General features: G+C 45.3%; 1 protein-coding gene across 2 annotated transcripts in view; it reads left to right on the forward strand.

The window, feature by feature from the left end:
• LOC147693559 (folate receptor gamma-like) overlaps positions 1–20,577 on the forward strand; it is a 165,829-nt gene that overhangs the window by 98,692 nt on the left and 46,560 nt on the right. For both annotated transcript variants that reach the window (XM_086933777.1, XM_086933778.1), the window contains exons 3-4: positions 8,273–8,461; positions 9,844–9,979. In XM_086933777.1, the coding sequence (XP_086789903.1) occupies positions 8,273–8,461; positions 9,844–9,979 (325 nt within the window). The remainder of the gene's footprint in view (positions 1–8,272; positions 8,462–9,843; positions 9,980–20,577) is intronic.

A 20,577-nucleotide genomic window follows, 5' to 3' on the forward strand; every position in this document is an offset into this window, starting at 1 on the left:
AGAGAGGTGTAACACCCCAAACACTCTCCCTGAAGATACGCCCCTGCCTGCCAGTGCTATTATATTTAGTTTAGTTTAGTTTATGACATTTGTTAAGCGCCTGGTTGCACAGAGAACAGTGCGTCCCCGCGCTGACAATCCCACTAACATCTCTTCAGCTTAGCTCATAGAGGATGAGCCCTAGGGTCAGGGGAGACTGTGCTGATTATGTCTTGGGGAAGAGATGGGTTTTCAGCCTCTGTCTGAACCTATTTCTGTGCACCGAATACCAAGGCTGCGTAGTCTTGAATCTACCTCTGGCCTCTTTAATCCACTGCCTCCCCTTTGTCTCACTCTTGCTTGTTCCTGCTTTCTCTGTTTGAAATGTTTTTTTTCGTCCTCATCTTCCTCCTCTTCCTCCTCCTGTCTCATTTGTGTTTTTTTCCCTCTCTTTCTCTTCGTCCTTATTTGAGGAGCAAAAATAAGTGCTGGTCCCCAAAAATAAGTGCCAAGTAACCTCTGTGGCTCAAATTAAGCACTACTTAACTCCTGAAATGCCGGGCTTAACTCGATTCGAATGTCTTGACAAATTATGGAGACACTATTTGCAGTTTCAGAGCTTGCTGTTTCACCATTTCATAGGAACTTTGCCTCACCTGGTTCATTTATTATGCTGCATTAAGGAATGTCCCCACGGTTGGATTGGGATTAAAAATCGGCCCGGGCACACTAAAAAAAGTGGCCCATATTTCCTTTTTATAAAACCTCGCCGAAGCAGTGTTTTGCACAAAGAATGGGGTGGGGAGGTCTCTGACAGAGGCTTGATTTCTTAACTTTACTTAAATAAAAAAAATGCATGGATTAGTCCACACGTGAGAAACACACCTGAAAATAGGCCAGTTCTGCTCATGCCCTCTGCCCCCGCTCACTAGGCATACATTAATGGGCCGGCCCAGTGACAGAAAAGGAGTGACACCTCTGCCCGTTGATAAAAGGGAGGTAATGGACACCCATCTGCCTCCAGAAAGGCCACTCAGACACCCACTGGGCCACCCCAACAACACAGACAAAGCCCAAATCGGCCCCCCAGGTCATTGCCCGAGTTCCCGCCTTGCCAATCTGACCCTGACTGTTCCTTCTCTTCCAGATAACCTTTCAGCCTAGGTTAAAACTGCACCAATATATTTTAGAGCCCTTCACAAAGTCCTTTAATGACTTGTGAACACTTTTTTGCATCCTATATTGCCTGCTAAACTTTGCTATTACACACTTCCTCTTCCAAATTCCCCTTTCATCATTTGGAAATATAAATGTCATGATCTTTTATTTTGTTTGTACCCGAGGAAGGGTCATGTGATACATCTATTCGTAACATTGCTTTATCTGTGTTGGTCAAATAAGCTATATCCATTCCACAGAAATTTTACAGATGTTAAGTATTCAAATATGTCTAAATATTGTTTGACTTATCTGTAGTCTTATCTAGATAGTGTTTACTTTTTTCTTTAAAAAAAGCATTTTTTAAGCGCGACTATCCTGCTCTGACTGAAGTTACAGAGCGTCTGAGTCGGGAAGCTTTTGTAGGCGGAGAGCCCGGCAGAGGCGGAGACTCTTGTGGGGGTGGGGCTAAAAACGTAGAAGCAAGGAAACAGGAACTGGAGGTACTCCCTCACAAGGAAGGAGGCGGCGCTGGTATTGGAGGTGGAGGTGGAGGCAGCGAGTACAGAGCAAAGCCAGGTAATGGGGGTGCAGATGGATCAAATGGGTTAGACAGCAGGCACATGAGGGACAGGGCCAGTGAAGGAACTGAAACTGTAGCAGCAAGCGACAACAACAAGGAAAATAAGGAAAAAGAGGCACCTGAAGGTGGTGCTAAATGCAATAAAAGTGATGCTACGCCACAAAAGGCAGAGGTAGAGACATCTAAACGAGGAGCAATTCCCAAGAAAAAGAAAAACAACAAGAATAAGAATAAGAATAAGGTCAGATGTAACAGCCAAATAAAAAATGTACATCTGTTAAAAACGCCAATGAATAACGAGGATAGTGAGGGCAGTGGCTATAGTGATAATACCGAGTTGCTGGAGGAGGAAGAGGAGATAGAGGTGGAGGAGGAGGAGGAGGAGGAGAGTGAGGAAGACGAGGAGGGAGAAGGGTCAGACTCACTATCCACTACTTCTGCGGAGATGGAAGGTTATTCAATAAGCGATTCTCAAGAGACGGACGATCTTCTATGCTCAAAAAAGAGGAAGGTAAAAAAAGATCTACAATCTAAAAATGAAAGTAATACCCACAAGGTCAAGGGTAAATACCGAGGAAGAACCCTAGTAAGCAAAAAGAGCGAGAGCACGAGTAGGAGTAAGAAGGAAATGGTACCGGCAAGAGAAATATCTAATACAATTGAGGGGGCCGAAAGTGACCCGAACAAGGACAGATTCGATATCTTACTTGCCACAATGAAACAAATGCAAGGAGAAGCACGACAGGAAAGTCAAAGAGCCAAGCGGGCCAATAAAAAAATACAGAAATCTCTCCACAATCTACAGGACATGTACTCTGAAGTAACAGGTAGACTAGCGGAGGTAGAACAGAGAACTGGTAAAATGGAGGATGAAATGGCGGATATTCAGGAGTTCAGACAGACCCAGGGAAAAACCGAATCTGATATTTTATGGAAACTGGAAGATTTTGAAAACCGCCAGAGGAGAAACAATATAAGACTCTTAGGAGTGGAGGAAGGCAAAGAAGGGGGTGATACAAGAGCCTTTGTTGTAGAACTGTTGAAAGGTGCGTTCCCAGAAATGGACACATGGGACTGGGATAAAGAAGTGCAACGGGCACATCGCTTCCCACTAGTACAGAAAAAAGGCAATGCGGGTGCAAGATCAAGGGCAATCCTTGTCTATGTAGGAAATTACTTGCTAAGGGAGGAAGTGATTATGAAAGCTAAACCTACTAAGAAACGCACATATAAAGATATAACCTTCTTTGCCCGTCCAGACTTCTGCCACACAACAGTTGAGAGAAGATGGCGGATGCGGCAACTTATAGTACCATTCCAGAATCTAGGCTGTGAAGTTTATTTATTGTTCCCGTCTCGCTTGAGGGTGGGGTTCAATGGACAGTTCAGAACTTTCTTTTCGGAAATTGTTGCTCAAGAATACTTGACCTATCTTCGAGAAGAAAGAAGACATAGAGAACGAAACGGACAATTGGATCGAACAGAGACCACAAAACAAGTAGCTTCTATCTCAAAGAGATAACTGAGCCTTTTCTACTTCTTTTTTTCTTTTTTAAGATGATGTGATTATATTCTGAGAATGTTCTAGCACGGGGGGTGGCCGGGCGAGACTCCCCTGGGAGGGCACGGCTGTCACATATAGGTCAGGATTGACCTATTTGCCAGTAAGGGAAAGGGTGGGGTGGGAGGGGAAAGAGGAGGGGGTGGGGGGTGGGAACCACACGGGGAACAGGGCACGGCAGGAAAAAAAATAGAGGGGAAGAGGTTAAAAAAAATATTCTTTGGTCACAGGGAACAGGTGGGGGTGAGAAAAAGGAAAGGAAGTAATACAATAAGCAACGCTGATCAAAAGTTAACGAAATGGAGAATCACTATGCAAATAATGTACAGTAGAGAGGGTAGTAGGGAAAGGAAATGGGAGAACATGGATAATGGGGATTAGAATTGCAACCTGGAATGTTTGTGGGCTAAACGACCCCCAAAAAAGAGCGAAAGTAGCATTAATGCTGAAACAAGTGAATTTAGACTTTGTATATATCCAGGAAACTCATATAATAACAACACAAGCTAATGTTCTGTCACAGTTAGGATTTAAGGTACTAGTTCACTCAAGCCAAGGGGTCAAAAAAAGAGGAGTAGCTATCCTAGCTAGGAATAATAATGCTCTAACTAGAAAGAAAGCACAAGACAAATGGGGAAGATGGGCTATGGTTGAGTGCTGGATTGATGGAGAGTGGAAAACATTGGTAAATGTATATGGATCAACAGAGGACGATCCTGATATATTTCAATTCCTAGATGTTGAATTAGCAACCTGGGCACCAAATATTATATTGGGAGGTGATTTTAATATCAATGGTGCAGACGGATTAGGATTGGGTTCTTTTGGAAAGTATGGCGGTAGGAAAAAAAAAGTATTTCAGGCGCTACACAGTTTGGTGTTAAACAATGCTCTTTCAGACGTATGGGGGAAAAAGATATTGGATAATAAAGGGTACACATATTACTCTGCACCGCACCAAACATGTGCAAGATTAGATTATTTCTTTATTTCAAGTATAAGTATTTCTGACTCGAAGATTGAAAGGCTGCCACGGGTCCTAAGCGACCATAATCCTCTAGTACTTACTATAACAACAAAAACAAGTACTAGACAACACACGAACTGGACTTTTGAAAGAGAGCTACTGAAAGATGAGAAATATATAGAATACATGAACAAATGGATTACTGAATTTTTTTCGTTTAACAAAGACACAGCAGAAATGGGAGTTGTTTGGGACACCTTTAAGGCTGGAATACGAGGTGAAACGATGAGTTATAATTCTCATAAAAGGAAACAAGCTCAGTTGAGGACTCTGGAATTAACTTCGAATGTCTTGATGGCAGAAGAAAATCTAGAAAATTGTGTGGTGTCGGGGCGGGATATCGAAAAAGCATGGGTAGAGCTAGTAAAAGCCAAAGGCGAGGCAGAGGGTGAAATTGCCAGTAAAGCGGCGAAAATTTACAACACTAAAAGGGAGAAGTGTTATGAGCTGAGTGAGTCAGTGGGTAGGATACTGGCTACTAGAGCAAGACAACAAGAATCTGTAGGCATAGTGAGGGAAATTAGGGACGCCGCGGGCAGGATACACACAGATTCGACTAAAATAAGAGAAGTTTTTAGGATATTCTACGAGAAGTTATATGATGACGAGTCAGACGGCCGTGACCCGCTAAAAGATAAAGAAGAAATGATGGAGTATCTCGAGGATATCCCTGTAGATCCAATAGAGGAAGAGGAAGCAAATGGGTTGGAAGAAGAGCTGCAGTTAGAAGAAATAAAGCAGGCAATATGGAACCTACCCTCTGGTAAAGCAGCAGGCCCTGATCAAATTCCCATTGAATTTTATAAAGTATTCTGGGATTGTTTGAGAGAAGAAATGGTGAAGGTGATGCAAGGCGCACAACTGGGCATAACATCGCCTAAATCATGGGGGGGTGCAGAAGTGGTCGTAATATTAAAAAAGGGTAAAAAACCGGAGGAACCAGGCTCGTATAGGCCTATAACCCTACTTAATGCAGATGCAAAAGCCTTCTCTAAAGGCTTAGCATCAAGGCTGGCAAGAATGATAGATAAAATAGTTAGTAGCTGTCAACACGGTTTTATACCAGGGAGAGGAACCACTCACCATATACGGAAGGTAATAACTCTATTTGATGTTTCGGCAGTCACAGGGGACCCGATAGCAGTGATGTTACTTGATGCAGAAAAGGCATTCGATCGGGTCTCCTGGAGCTACCTTTGGTATGCTCTAGCTAGAACAGGAATTAAACAAGGTTTTATCAAAGCCATACAAACTCTTTATTTAGAACCAGTAGCGACACTACGAGTGAACAGTGGAAACACAGGAAAATTCCATATAAAAAGAGGTACCAGACAAGGGTGCCCTTGCTCACCCTTATTGTTTGCTATATATATGGATCCGCTCATACGTAAAATAGAGGCATCAGCGATGATAACACCAGTCACAACGCTTATCGGGCAATGTAAAATCTTAGCCTACGCAGATGACATCGCTGTTATCTCTCCAAACCCATCTGAAGCTATAGAACACCTTGAGCTTGAGGCGATGAAATTTGGAAGAATCTCGGGATACAAATTAAATACAACAAAAACACAGATAATTAAAAACTCGTATACTCCATGCTCAGACAACCGAGTAATACAAGAAGGTATATATCTAGGGGTTACCATAATGGCAGACTTGGATAACTTGGTGGAAAGGAATATTTACCCTTTAATTAAGAAAGTGGAGAAAGACCTGGATAGATGGGATAATTTACACCTATCAATAGTGGGAAGATCTAATATAGTAAAAATGATTATCCTTCCAAAATTTCTATATCTATTTAGGGCAATACCGCTTATCTTCGATAATAAAATATTTAAAAAATTAGAGAGTATGCTAAATAGATTTCTTTGGGCAAAAGGGAAAACGAGAAGGGCTCTTAGATACATGACATTGCCAAGAGAAAGGGGAGGCTGGGGAGTCCCAGATTTAAAATCTTATTACTGGGCGGCGGCTTTACAGAACATGGCTGGTTTAATGGGAGGTGAACAGGGCAGTGGAGGAGAGGAGTGGAGTAAATATGGATCATTAGCAATCTACGGTCTAACTTTGGGAACGGAAGCGCAGGATTTTTTCCCATGAAATTCACAGAGGCCAGTTATTATAAGAGGACAAAGTTCAAGATAATAATAGCAGCATTCGAAATTTGGAAAAGTTTTGCTAAAAAAATTGGCTTGGGAAAATTTAATTCTTATACGAGATTATTACATAATCCAACCCTCCCACAAGATATTTTCTCGGGACCTATAATGGTAGAGTGGGAAAGCAGGGGAATCAGCAACATTGGAGATATTAGGGGGGAACATTGTTTTCTACAATTCAAAGATCTGCAAGATAGATATAACCTAGAAGCAAGGCAGTTTTTTAAATTTCTGCAAATCAGGAGTTTCCTCCTGGCAAAGAAAGGTGGTGCTCTGGGATTCAGGCGTAATGCTATAATGGAAATTATTCGGAAAGGAGAGGATTGCACAATTAAAAGATTGTATGCTGAATTGATGAAAGTAAAACAAGATGACCATCAAAAGTGGAGTGAAAAATGGAGGGATAATCTTATAATTAGTTCTGAAAGCTTTGGCATCTCGTTAGAAATGGGGAAATCATTACTATGTGCAGCACCATTACAGGCTCAACACTATAAAACACTGTACCACCTGTATTATACACCGGCTAAAATAGCTCAATGGGGAGGGTCAGTGGGTATTACATGCTATAGGTGTGGAAGCTCGGATGCTGACTTGGAACATGTATTTGCTTTATGTCCCCGTTTAGACTTATTTAAAAAGGAAATAGAACGTTTTATTAGTAAAATTGTAGAAAGCGAAATTGTTTTAACCCCAGGAACTATCCTATTAGGAGTAAATGTTGAGGATATACGTTCTTTTTGTGGGAGGGAATTTTTGTTTGTTGCTATGTCTATCATGAGATTATGCATAGCCTCTGCATGGTTAGATCCTGTACCACCTACCTTTCATAAATGGTTGGCTAAGTTACTAATAACGCATAAAATGGAGAAAGAGATATATGCAAGGAAGGGAAAAAAGGGCAGGAAGTTGGGGGATATAATATGGGACCCTATAACTCGATGGAAGGAGGAATAATAATGAGAAATGTTGGATTGCCTGTAGACAAGAAATACTAATTTGGTGCAAATACAACATTGATGTTGTTCAATATGAAAATATATGTTGCATTTATTAATGGTATTTTTTTTTTTAGGACTTAATTTGTGTTCTAATTTATTCTTGGAGATATCACCCTTACCTGCTGATGATTTAGCCATTGTTTCCTATTTTGATTTATGAATTATTGGTATATACTTTTTCTCCTCTAATCTTTGGTTTGTATTAATGATGCCGTGCTTTGTATATAAATGCAAAATATTTCAATAAAAATATTTAAAAAAAAAAAAAAAAACATTTTTTCTTATGAATATTGTATAAGGGTCATACAAATGGCAAACTAAAACAATGTAACAAAAGAATTAGCTGCACGCACACTTACTCTCTCTCAAAGATTAGAGCATGTGCAGAATGAAAAGAAAAAAGGTAATTCTCAATAATGTAGTTTTCTTTCTAAGAACGGCAGTGATATGCTACAGTTTAGTATATCTCTTCATCGATTAGAAATTAAAGCAACATTTTAATAACCTTAAAGCTTACAAGTAAATTTCTTTTTTTTTTTCGTGAACTAATTAAAATATCTGTTGATTGGTTTGTTTACTGTATACTTGTTTATTTATATTTGTGTATTATTTTGAGGTACAAATCATGGAAATTGATTATGCCAGGGTCCCTGGCTTCCAGAAGTGATTCAGTGAACTGTCAACGGAAGTTCAAACATTAAGCATCGCTGCAGTAGATTGTTTTCTGATATTGAAAATATCAATATCCTGGTAGGGAACAATTACCTTGGACCTATTGTCTTTCAATTGTCTTTACAGTGTGCTCCTTGGAAGGACAATGCCTGTTGTAGAGCAAACACCAGTGAGGAGGCCCACAACGACCAATCAAATCTGTACGGATTCAACTGGAACCATTGCGGGATAATGAGCGATAACTGCAAAAAACATTTCATCCAGGATACCTGCTTTTACGAGTGCTCGCCAAATCTTGGGCCATGGATCCAACCAGTAAGTCCTTCCGAACGATTGAGTACTGTCAATATTTGACACATTTGCTCACTGTTCAATTTTTTTAATGAAACATTTTTATTAGCATGCATTCAAAATGGAAGTCACATTTGTAACATTTTCAGCCGGTAAAACATAAATTTATCAAGTAAGGAAGTTGGGGGGTTTCCCTTTAATTTAAAGTCAAGAATTGCTTTTCTTGGTACATTTGCCAAACTCTGGTCAAACCGGCGCATTTCAATGCAATCATAACAGTCCATTATTAATGGCAACTTGGGATTGTTCAGTAGAAGGATCTCACAGACTGCCACGCAAACTGTGTCCTATCCTGGGTGCCTGGTGTTGTCACGGCTGGCCCTTCATGGTGCTCGCTCACACAGAGTATCGCTCAACTTCTCACTAAATTTATTTACTTTTAGAGGAGCACATCTTACAGCGCCTGAGCTGAGCTATGCATTGCAGTCACAGTTTGTAGTCTGCACAAAGTTCAGTTCTGCGTCAGTGAGGCTCGTTCAGGCTCTGTACCTGGGCTTCTCTAACATCCTAGTGCCCTTACATTTCTGTTGATTTGCAGCAGTTTTAAGATCTTATTAGAGTTTCTCGTTGCTCAAATGGGTGTAAATTCTGATATTTTATGTTCCACTCGTTTTCATTGCTTGATTTTGCTTGCGAGAAAGTGTCACTCATAGTCGTTGAATGTCACTCACAATTACACTAAAATTATGAAAATGTCACAAATGAGCAATCTGAAACCTTGGCCGCTATGCACAGTAAAGGGATATCTACTAAAAAAAACACAAAGACTCATTCTCTGCCCATGCTTCTGTTGTTTGAAGCATCGTGGTGGGAGCGGGTTGGAGCGGGTTCCATTGCAGACGCTCCGAAAGCAGCGACGTCTCCATCTATGCTTCTGGGTCTTCCATGGTGTGGAGTTAACTCTGCCAAAGATGGAGGCGGTTCTGTAGCTCTGTTAATTGTTCTGTCCACCAGCATGTTTGACGTAGATAGCACAGTGGAAACTCGCCATAGAAAGCTTGGTGAACCTCCATAGTAAGGTAATGGTACTGTGTGTCCTGCTTTCATGGGAATATATTTCCAAGTGTCCACAATAATGGTGGAAATTCAACTCTCTACTATGGACATTTTCAAAATTTCTGCCACAGTTCCACCTCTGTCTCCTAATTGTACAAGGAACCCCTTTGAGATTGAAACCTCCAATGTTAAGAGTTCAAAATGAGGAGATATGTTCGATTCAGATGTATATTGGACACCCTGATTTGGCGGGTGCGAAACCTCTCTAAACTCTATATGAGCATTTAAACCTTGCTTCTTTCAGTGTTCAAATCTTAGGGTGCTGACCTGTGATCTTATGTGCTCTGTAGATAGACAGCAGCTGGCGAAAGGAGCGAATCCTCAACGTGCCTCTCTGTAAGGAGGACTGCGACACCTGGTGGCAGGATTGCAAACAGGACTACACTTGCAAATCAAATTGGCACAAAGGCTGGGATTGGTCAACCGGTGAGTGAGTTGCTGGCCTAGTGTCTGTCTATTGGCCAGAGAGCTGGCTTTTGTTGTGCCTCCTACTCAACATGTCTTCAAAATGAGTAATTTCCAAGGAAAAATGTATGGATTAAAATATGGAGTGTTAAAACTGAGGAAGTGAAGATTCCACTTTGTTTCAGTATAAGTGATATAGATAAATACTTTATACTAATAACTAATTATAATAAACCTTCAGTGACTGAAAAGCCGCTATAATGTGCACAATAAAGCTTTTTTCAGTAGTTGGATATTTGTGTGAAACTTCTAAAGTCATCTGTAAGGCCAAAATCTGGCATACAAGCAAAGAAGTTGACTGAAAAAGCATTAGCTAAGGCATGTGGTGGTTCTTGGATTACATACTACCCTTTTGTTTGTAAAAATATCTTTAAAAGTTCTCCAGTTGAAGGAGAACTCTGGATTGTGACCGAAAACCTCAAAGCCCATGAAAGTTGCCAAATGTGGTTCACTGAATGCATGGCTGATGACTTTAAACTTGTAATAGTTGATGAAATTGTCAATTATGTGGGCCTGTCCCAATATTAGTATGTATAGCACATGCCTGTTGCCTGCTTTATACATGCAATGTACAAGGCACGGCTGCCCGCTGTGCATTGTGTGTAAGGTTACCAGATGACTCCATGTCCTCAATGACATGATACTCATACTCCTGTGCCAGGCTTTTCTTGCAAACCTAATTCTTTTCAGGTATGCTAGTTCAGTTAGATCAACTGAAGTACATCCAGACTACAAATCCAGAAATGCATTTGATTATTAAACAATATCCCAGGACTAGGGTATCAGACTATTGGTGAACGGGACCCAGAGTCCATTGCTGCTTATATTGTATTGATGTTACAGTAAGAGGGGCATTCTGACTCCATCTTAAAGAGGGGAGTGACAACAATATACTACCTGTACCACCGAAGGGGTTCTTCCTGCTGCCCAATGATGAAGAAATAGGCTGATGCAAGAAATGGTTCTTCTTCAAAAGGTTTATTAAAGTTTAACTTCACCCAACACACGGAGCGTCCTCCCAGGTAAGTCTACTAACGACAACTGGCAAGCTGCATTTGAATCACAACCGAGTGGCCACACATTTAAAAGAATACACATAAAAATTCCTGAAGCATTGCGAGCTACCCACGCGATGTTTAACATAGCAACTATTACAAATGACCATGCAGAAAATGCCCATTGGCCACACACTTGTCTGCCAGATGGGCTTGATGCCATATTTTTGCTTCGAAGTCTGACTCGAATGCACCTGCTGCCTGGATATTCGCTCTTTACAGAAAACTTCATTAGAATTTAATTTCTACTGTTTTCCGACACCTTTATTAAGTAATATAAAATATATTCTTGGTATGTTCACTGTTTAATAAGGCTTTTTACTATACCGTTTATTGTCTTCATTTGTGTTAGTATGGTCTGTACGCATATGGGTTGTATGAATTGCAATAAGTAGAGATTATGCCATGATGATTTTTTTGTCTGATATATGGTACTTTAAACCAAAGAAGGTGTTTTTTTATTAATCCATTGTGAAATGTCTATGTTCAAATGGTTTAGGATTCTTAATAATGGCTTTCAATTTGTATGATAACACAGTTCCTTATTTGGGCTATCTTACGCCATTTGTTACATACCTGCTTATTGACAAGCTAACAGGACATATGTGTTGCAAAGTAAATTCCAAAGAATGACCAGAGGTAGCCAGGAGGTATATTGCATGTAGAAGGTTTATTGGATGGTTAGTAGTTTGTTCCAGGTTACATAGAAGGCTTAAGAAGATCTTGTAGAGGACCCACCAGGAGCAGCATGGTTGCTGCTCAGCCCACTCTCTACAACTGTCATTCTCCACACACAAGGAGGCACACTCACATTCCACTCTCTCTGTCATCAGGTATTCTAACATTCCATGCAGGCATCACATTCATTCTGGCTGAGCAGTAAGGAGGAGATGCATTTGTAGAAATCAAGGTATAACAATATGCAAGCCAGTTTAACTAACATTGATATGCCAAATCATTTCATTACAAGCAAAGTAAGCGTCTGCTTAGAATTGTGGTAAACTGCTCCTGACTGATGTGCTGCGTCACAATCTGCTCCATATTGATGCGCGGCATCACAATCTGCTCCTGCGTCCAATGTCCAGAGAGTTCCCTGTGCCCCCAGAGTGGTGTTGAAGGCTGAAAATCGTGCTGGGATGGCCTATTGCCTTTGGTCGGCACTGCGCACCCCACGCCCCAGTGCAGCCCTGCATTGGACTGTTGTGATTCCCTGGGAGTTGCGGCCTGGCTTACCCTGTCGACTGCCTCTGTGGGGTCGCTGTGACTGTGGGAGTGCTGCGGTTGCTGCAAATCGTCTACGACTCCATAGATAAGGCGAGACGCCCGTGCGAGCCATGCGCCTGGGTCACACAAGCGCGGCTTTATTTATTTTATTTGAAACGTTTTATATAGCGCTACTAGACCCGGAGGTATCAGAGCACTTTACATGAGTTACAGCGAGTTACACGTTACATAGTTACATCACTTAAATCAAAGAGTCACAGGGGGAGAAGGAGGGGGAGGGAGGAATACACAACGGGAAAAACGAGGAAAACAATTACAGATGTCCGGCTGGGTAGGTGTCGGCTGACTGGGTGAAACCAGGGCCAGACTCCTCTTTAGCTGCATATGACAGCTCCACCAGGCATCACCAAGGTTGCTCATGTATCCAGGTGAGTACACACAATTTTGACGCCCAAGGGACGTCACCAGAGGTCCATCAGAAGTTCAGAGGAACGTTATTTATGAGTTATATATAGTGCTGGCTAGACCCGTAGGTATCAGAGCCCTTTACATTAGGCTACACAATGTTACAGAGAATGAAAACAAATACAAATTACATCAAAAGTTAAGCAACAAATTGGGATAGGAAAGAAGGTGAGACAAATAGAGAGGGGGGAAGTGTGAAGGGGAGGATGCAGAAAAAGACTGCAGGAGAGATGAAAGGAAGTCTGCCCAAAGATCGACTGGGGACGGGTAGGTGATGTCCGAGGAGGGAATCCACAGCCCATCACCCCAATAGCTAAACAGGTAGCTCCATCGGGCATCAGTCAGATTGCTAGGTCTCAACTGACGAGGGAAAGTTCACAAAAGAAAGTCCAGTGGATAGACAGGGTGGGAACTATGAGCAAGGATGGATGAGGGCAAAGGTCAATAGCTGGAAAGAGGAGAAGAGTAGAGAGGAGGGGCGTAGGTGGCATGGTGAAGAGAAGGGAGAAAAGTCCATTAGAGAGACGCCGGAGAGTTTGCTCAAAGACCGGCTGGGTAGGTGATGGTCAAGGAGGGAAATCCATAGCCCAGCTCTCCTTTAGCTCATGAGGTAGCTCCACCGGGCAGCAGTTAAAATGTCTAGGTCTCAGCTGCCGATGGAAAGATCTCCGAGTCAAGTGCCATGGAGGGTGAGTAGGAGCGTGGTCGGGTGAGGGATGATCTAGTACAGGACGATGACCAATGATTTTAGATCAGGAGAGATGCTTGACCCTGTGGAACGTCCCACCAGCTCAGGTTGGGAGTGCCCTGGTACCTCAGGAGTCCCCCGGGCAGTAGTCAGGACTGGCCCCAGTCGCCATCTTGGGCATGCACTGCATCAAACTCTGCCTCCACCTGAGATGCAAGCATTGTGAAAGGCAGAGGGGAAGGGGGCCAAGAAATCACAGTAGCCTTTCCAGCAGGAGAGGGCCTAACACGATGTAGCAGATGCTGTCTGCCCCGGCGGACGCTCCCAGCGGCGCAATATTGGCAGGCACAGGACTGGCGAGGTGTGCACTATTGCAGCGATTCTCCCCCCTCCTCGCCCTAGCTCCCTCTTCTACCCCGGTGCCGGAGAGCATTTGAGGGACATGTCCTGCATTATTGTATCACCACTGGCTCCGGGTCAAGTCAGACCCAGGCTAGCTGCCACTCAGTTGGCGTGCTCGAGTAGGAGGGGGGCCACATCGGGCCCAAGTCAGATGCTGGTGGAGGAATCCTAGTAATTGTGAGCCCAGTTTGGAGAAGGGGCTTCCTGATTGTGGTCACAATATGGTAGACTGCACGGAGTACCTTGGTCGCACGCATTCAGACACAACCCCCAGATTCTAAGCCTCTCATGGGGATACACATTGCCCGATGGTGCCCACCTGGCGCCTCGAGCCTGCGGACCTGGAGGATGCGTTGATTCGAGGAGCAGTGGGAGAAGCCATGGCTGAATATTTTGAACACAATACGTGGTCGACTTGCTGACAGAGTGGGAGGCGTTTATGGTGGTGGTCAGAGGCAATGCATGGCCGTTAGCTGGAACATCTGTAAATACTTAGAGGGAGCAGTGGAAAAGATGAAGGGTGAACTGATACAGTTGGAAACAGACTGGGTGACAGGTCGTGGGGGCAGGGCATCTTTGGAGGCAAAGAGGATGAACTGGCAATATTGCTGGAATGTCTGCGACACATTAACTACGCTGCACACTCAGCCGGGGTCCATGCGCATTCAGATCAGGCGGGCCGTCTATTAGCGTGGCTTATATGACCAGAACAAACACTCCAGCCTATAATGGTGCTTCGCGCTGCGACAGGTCAACTACTATACATAGACAGAAGTGCACACAGAATTAACCTGGCACTATGGCTCCCTCAACACTTCCAGATTTAAATCTAATGACACATTGCTTGCCGCTGTTCTCTCTCAACTAATGCTCCCATTGCTGGACCAAGCAAAACCCTAGAATTAGATGAACCCATCACACCCATGAGATCAGTATCTCGATACAAGCATTGGCATCGTGAAAGACCCCTGGGACAGATGGTCTCCGCTCAGACGACTACAAGGCTTACGCGGAAGTTGTGACCATGCACTTTCAACAGCTGTACAATACAGCACTGGATACAGGCATTCTCCTGCCCTCTATGCGGTAAGCACTACTAGTATCACTACCCAAACCAGATAAAGACCAGACCAAACCAGGATCATACAGTCCATTGGCCTTGTTAAACACAGACTACAAAATATTAGCCAGAGTACTGGGATATCACCTGGCCCCGCTGGTGCCATTGTTGGTGGGCACAGACCAGGATGCTTTCTCCGCCTAATCCTACTGCTGTAGAAGCAAACAACGGCAAGAGTAAAGTCAGGCACTTATATTTCTGAATCCACACCGATTGGTCGCGGAACTCGTCAGAGGTGCTCTATCTCCCACTGTTCGCTCTGGCGATCGAGCCGCTGGCTTAGTTGCTTAGATAGCAGGGTACTGAATAGGGTATCCCACTGGGATATGGCATACACGCAGTATCATTGTATGCTGATGACCTCCTGATATCTTGAAGATGTACGCACCCTCACATTTGCATTGATGAAAACCCTGATGACCTTCGCTAATCTGTCGGGATTGAAGGTAAATTGGAGTAAGTCCTGCTTATACCCCTTCAGGAGTGCATAATCAGATCCCAAACTCCGATGCTTCGACGTAGGTATACCAAGGCGCCCTGAAACATTCAGACACCTTGGAATCTGCATAGACCGTAGTCGGGAGGACTTGCTGGAGGGAAACATAGGTGGAGCAATGACAACACTGCGTTTGCAGATGACCTTCTGGCTCACCCTCACATTATCAGTTGCAGGCCGTATTGCACTGGTGAAGATGGTGGTGCCCCGCAGACTATTGTAATATTTCACAAACCTACCAGTCTATGTGACCCCAAGTATATTCTGGAGATTCAAAACTGTCCTAAGCTGTGCTATGCTATATGAATTTGTAGCGCGCACAGCTGCTCCGAAGAGTATTTCAACACGAGCCTTGCGGATCGAGGTCAGGGGGCAGAACTTAAAACAGAAAGGTTTTTAACTTTTTCTCGAAAGTCGCAGAGTCTTGAATGCTGCATATATCCAATAGCAAGGAGTTCCACACCAGAGCAGCTTTCCGAGCGGAAGAGCTCCCGCCAAGCCTTTGGCGGGTAAACCGAGAGACCTGAGCCAAAAGAAGTGAGGAGGAGCGAAGTTGTCTCACAGGAGCATAGAAAGCAAACCTCTTCTGAAGATAAATGGGCCACAGGCTGCAGAGAGCGCTATGGGCAATAGTCGGAATCTTAAATTTTACCCGAACTTCGACAGGAAGCCAGTGTAAGGTTCATAGATGGAAGTGACACTGATCCTGTTGGGAAGACCCAGCAAGAGCCTGGCTGCTGAGTTTTATACTACCTGAAGCTTATTGAAGAGATAGCTTGAAGTACCAGCGTACAGAGCATCTGCGTAATCCAGACGGGAGAGGATCAGGGCGCGGATGACAGTTTCCTTTGCAGATTGAGAAAGGAGAGGGAGAAACTTCCTCTGAGTTTTTAAGATACCAATACAGATCCCAGCCAACTTCTTGACCAGGGTCGAGAAAGTTAGACTCTCCTCGAACCACACCCCCAGGTAAGGAAATTTATATGGAAAAGGTTCCCACTGCTGTGTGGCCTTAGCAAAGCTTTACCCCCCAATTGACGGGGGGGTTAGCGGTCCCCAATATGGAGCAGTATTATCTAGCTTTGCAACTCCAGTGGGAGGCCAGGTGGCTAGTGGGTCTACCATTGGCTGACACAGCCGCGGTAGGCCCCCCATGGTCGGTGGGGGGCATACTCTGCTCATTCCATCCGTGCCCCGGACGCCGTTCACCTAGTCAGCTTTTACTACAGATTCCGCACAAAACTTACAGTAGAAGCCTGTACATTACACGAGCAGTGACACCATATGCACCTGCCTTACCGCTGCAAAGTACGCCTATCGGAGATGGCTCGCTGACCGCTGCAAAGCTAGCAAGGTGGCTAAATGTGGGTGTGCAGACACTAGGGGACCTCTACCAAGATGAGGTGACATGAGTACGGAACAGGCCATGCATTATACTATACAATATTTGCACGTTATGGGACTGGGCAGTCCTCACACTAGCTGATTTGCGGAGTCACTTTGGCTGCACACGCCGCTACCAATGATGTCTGTTAGGAGGAAGGGGGAGGCAGATAAAGGGTGGTCATTTACAGACCAGGAATGGTCTGAAATCTAACTTAGTCCCACATACATTCCGCATAACTTGCTCTTCAAACTCCTAGAACACTGCATAATCCAGAGGGTCTATCTCACTCCCTAGAAAAATAATACATTTTATGGCCACACAGATGGGGCATGCCCAGATGCAAACAAGTTGTGGCTGATTTATTACACATGCTATGCCACTGCACCTCCCTAAATGCCTATTGGAGACGGGTCTGCGAAATACTGGGGGTGTCTACGGATCGCCAACTAGAATGCACCTGGGAGGAGTGCATACTGCACCTCTACCCTAGGGGTAAGAAACTGAGGCCAACATCTCGTTTCCTGGACCTGGGTATGCTAACCAGGAGGTGGAAAAGGCCAGACCCGCCGACAGTACTAGCATGGCTTCATCATTCTTAGTATGGGCTAGGGCAGAGGGTAAGGCGCTCCGTGTGGAAGACACCCTGGTCCTCCGCAAAGTGCCTATAGCGATCCAGTGGGAGGTCATAGTGCAGGAATTATATCGGTTAATGGAGGACGGTGATGGGAACCCAATTTTCACTCCCCTCCCCCCTCCCTCGCACGTCACATTAGATGTGAGCGCACAACCAGTCACTTCTGCTAGAAGTTTATAGTTTGGAAGGACCTTCTCTCCTCTATGTATCTGTAACTGGTCCTCTGAGCTCCTGGATTTGTGGAATTGTTAAGCAGGAGTAACCAGGGAGTGACCAGAGTCTGGACAATACAAACGCATACATACGCAGCACTCTCTAACCGATCCAAACAGCGCAGTGGCGATATGTGAGGCTCCGACTGTAAAGGAAGTGCTGCCCAACACCCCTTATTCTGTAACAGTAAAAGCAAAGTATTCTATAGGAAATCTCATAAGTCACACCTATAATGCCACTGAGCACAGTGAACATGTAAAGGGACACCAGAAGTATAGTACAAACATAATAGAGTGCTCAGCTGTTTTGGTTATATATGTTCAAATCTGTTAAACATTCTCTAACCACCAGTCAGAACAAATAGAGGCAGATAGTGCCCAGCACTACATGCCGGCAGTCTCGTTGAAGTAAGACACAATGTGTACAGTGGGTAAACACAAACTGAAAAGAACGGTTGTGAGCAATGCTCAAACAAAAAAAGTGCTTAGAACTTTGTACACGTATGCAAATGTCATGTATATAATATGTAAGCTGATGGCTGATGTCTATTACCAAACTTCAATAAAGAGATGTTTACCAAAAAAAATGAAGCATGAGAGCCCTGCGCTTAGCTGCCATTTAATCTTCCTGGAATAGAAATTTAGGACAAACCAAAGGGCAGAACACGCCTAAAGATTTCCTCACCAACCACAGCAGAGCCTGCAGCTCCACCCCTCACCCAGAGCATCCACGAAAGGGCAGTGCTTCGGACCGCTGATCAGAAGCCCCATGCAAACGAATGTTCTCATGGAATTCCAAAAGGCAGCTCTGTCTCCAGTCCCCTCACTTCAATATCTTGGTCTCCACCAGTGCTTACTTTGAGCAGTGGTTGCTTCAGGGGGCCACCTGCGCTCAATTTTGGGGACCAGCCTTATTTCTCCTCCTCAGATATTTCCCTAGTGCAAGACCACTGACTCATTGTCAGTGAAATTGCTCTCCCACCCTCGCAGCTCCACCATTAAGTGAGGTGCCCCTGCACTCTTCAGTGTTGGTGATCGAGGCCCTCCTCCACCCGCAGGTTTCCCTGCGCCTCATCCCTGGTGGTCCAGTGGACCTCTGTCTCCTTTCTTTCTTTCTGCTCCTTCACTCGTTTTTCTCCCCTTTCTATCTTTCACCTTTCTGCACCTCTGCTCTTTTGCGCCTTATTTCTGCCCATTCTCCCTTTCTCTCCCTCTGCTCCTTCATTCGTTTTCACTCGTTTTTTTCCCCTTTCTATCTTTCACCTTTCTGCTCTTTTCTGCATCTCTGCTCTTTTGTGCCTTATTTCTGCTTATTTTCCCTTCTTTCTTTATCCCTTCTTTCCTCCCTTTACCTTTCCCCGCCGCTGCTGCCCCCCGCGGCCCCTCCCCTCCCCCCCCCCCCCCCCCCCCCCCCCCAGCACGACCGGCCCAATCCAGCTCCCCTCCCCGCCTCCCAGCTGTCCAGCCCTCCCCGACCCCTACTTAATGGCGGCCGCGGGCTGCGGACGCGCCGCTGGTGCACCGAAGGCGCGTCAAAGGCAAGCACGTCTGCGCCCGTCTGCAACCAGCACCAGGAACCCTGGACCTCCGCCCCGCCAACGCTACGACCCAGCAGCACTCCACGCACTCAACCCAGGCTGCAACAACAACTGCAAGCTAGCATCACCAGCCGACACCCATGGACCCTTCAGCTGTCACCGCTGCCGGCCCACCTGCAGCACCGCCAAGAACACGGATCCAGCACAACCCGCCCACAAGAACACAACCGAACCGAAGACCCTGCAATGCATCCTCCTCAACGTCCGATCCCTCCACAAACACGCAACAGAAATCTGGGACCTCCTCGACAGCACCACTCCAGACGTAGCATTCTTCACCGAAACCTGGACCAACACCACCTCGGGACCGGACATCGCCATCGCCATCCCCCAAGGATACAAGATCTCCAGGAAGCACCGCCCCATCCACCCAGGAGGAGGAATCGCCATCGTCCACAAATCCAGCCTCCGCCTGAGCACACTCCCTGACGAGTCCACAGAACTGATGGAACACCTTCACTTCAAGATACTGGCCAGCCCCACCGCCGCCCTCCGAGGAACCCTCATCTACCGACCCCCTGGACCCCGCGGACCCTTCGCCAACTCCATCACGGACATTATCTCCCCGCAGGCCATCGCATCCACCAACTACACCCTGCTGGGAGACCTCAACTTCCACCTCGACAATCAACTGGACCCCAACACCACATCCCTCCTGGACAACCTCCACAACATTGGACTCCGCCAGATCGTGACCGAGCCCACGCACTCAGCAGGACACACCCTCGACCCCCTCTTCACTACAGGAAACTCCATCACCTTCAGCCACACCACCAAACTCCCATGGACCGACCATCGTTGCGTCCACTTCACCTTCAGAACACCCACCATCCACAGACACCAGCACCTGCTTCCACAAAGAAACTGGACCAAAATCACCGATGACCAGCTCACCTCCTCACTCAACAACTCCACCCCAACCATCGCGGAAAACGACGACCCCAACACCGCGGCCCGAACCCTGCATAGATGGATCTCGGACAGCACCAACACCATAGCCCCCCTCAAGAAAAACAATACCCGTGCCAAGAAAGCCAGATGGTTTACCACCGAACTTCGAGAGTCCAGGCGCACATGCCGCCGCCTTGAAAAGGCCTGGAGAAACACCAAATCCACAGAAGCCCACAACAACTTCAGAGCCGCCACCAACGCCCACCATCAACTCATCAGAGAAACGAGGAAAAAAGCGATTGAAGACAGAATCTCCACCCACGCACACAACAGCAAGGAACTCTTCGGCATCATCAAGGAGTTCGCCCAACCCACCAGCGAGTCTAC

This window comes from Lissotriton vulgaris, chromosome 8 (assembly GCF_964263255.1).
Source record: "Lissotriton vulgaris chromosome 8, aLisVul1.2, whole genome shotgun sequence".
Classification (NCBI taxonomy): Eukaryota; Metazoa; Chordata; class Amphibia; order Caudata; family Salamandridae; genus Lissotriton; species Lissotriton vulgaris.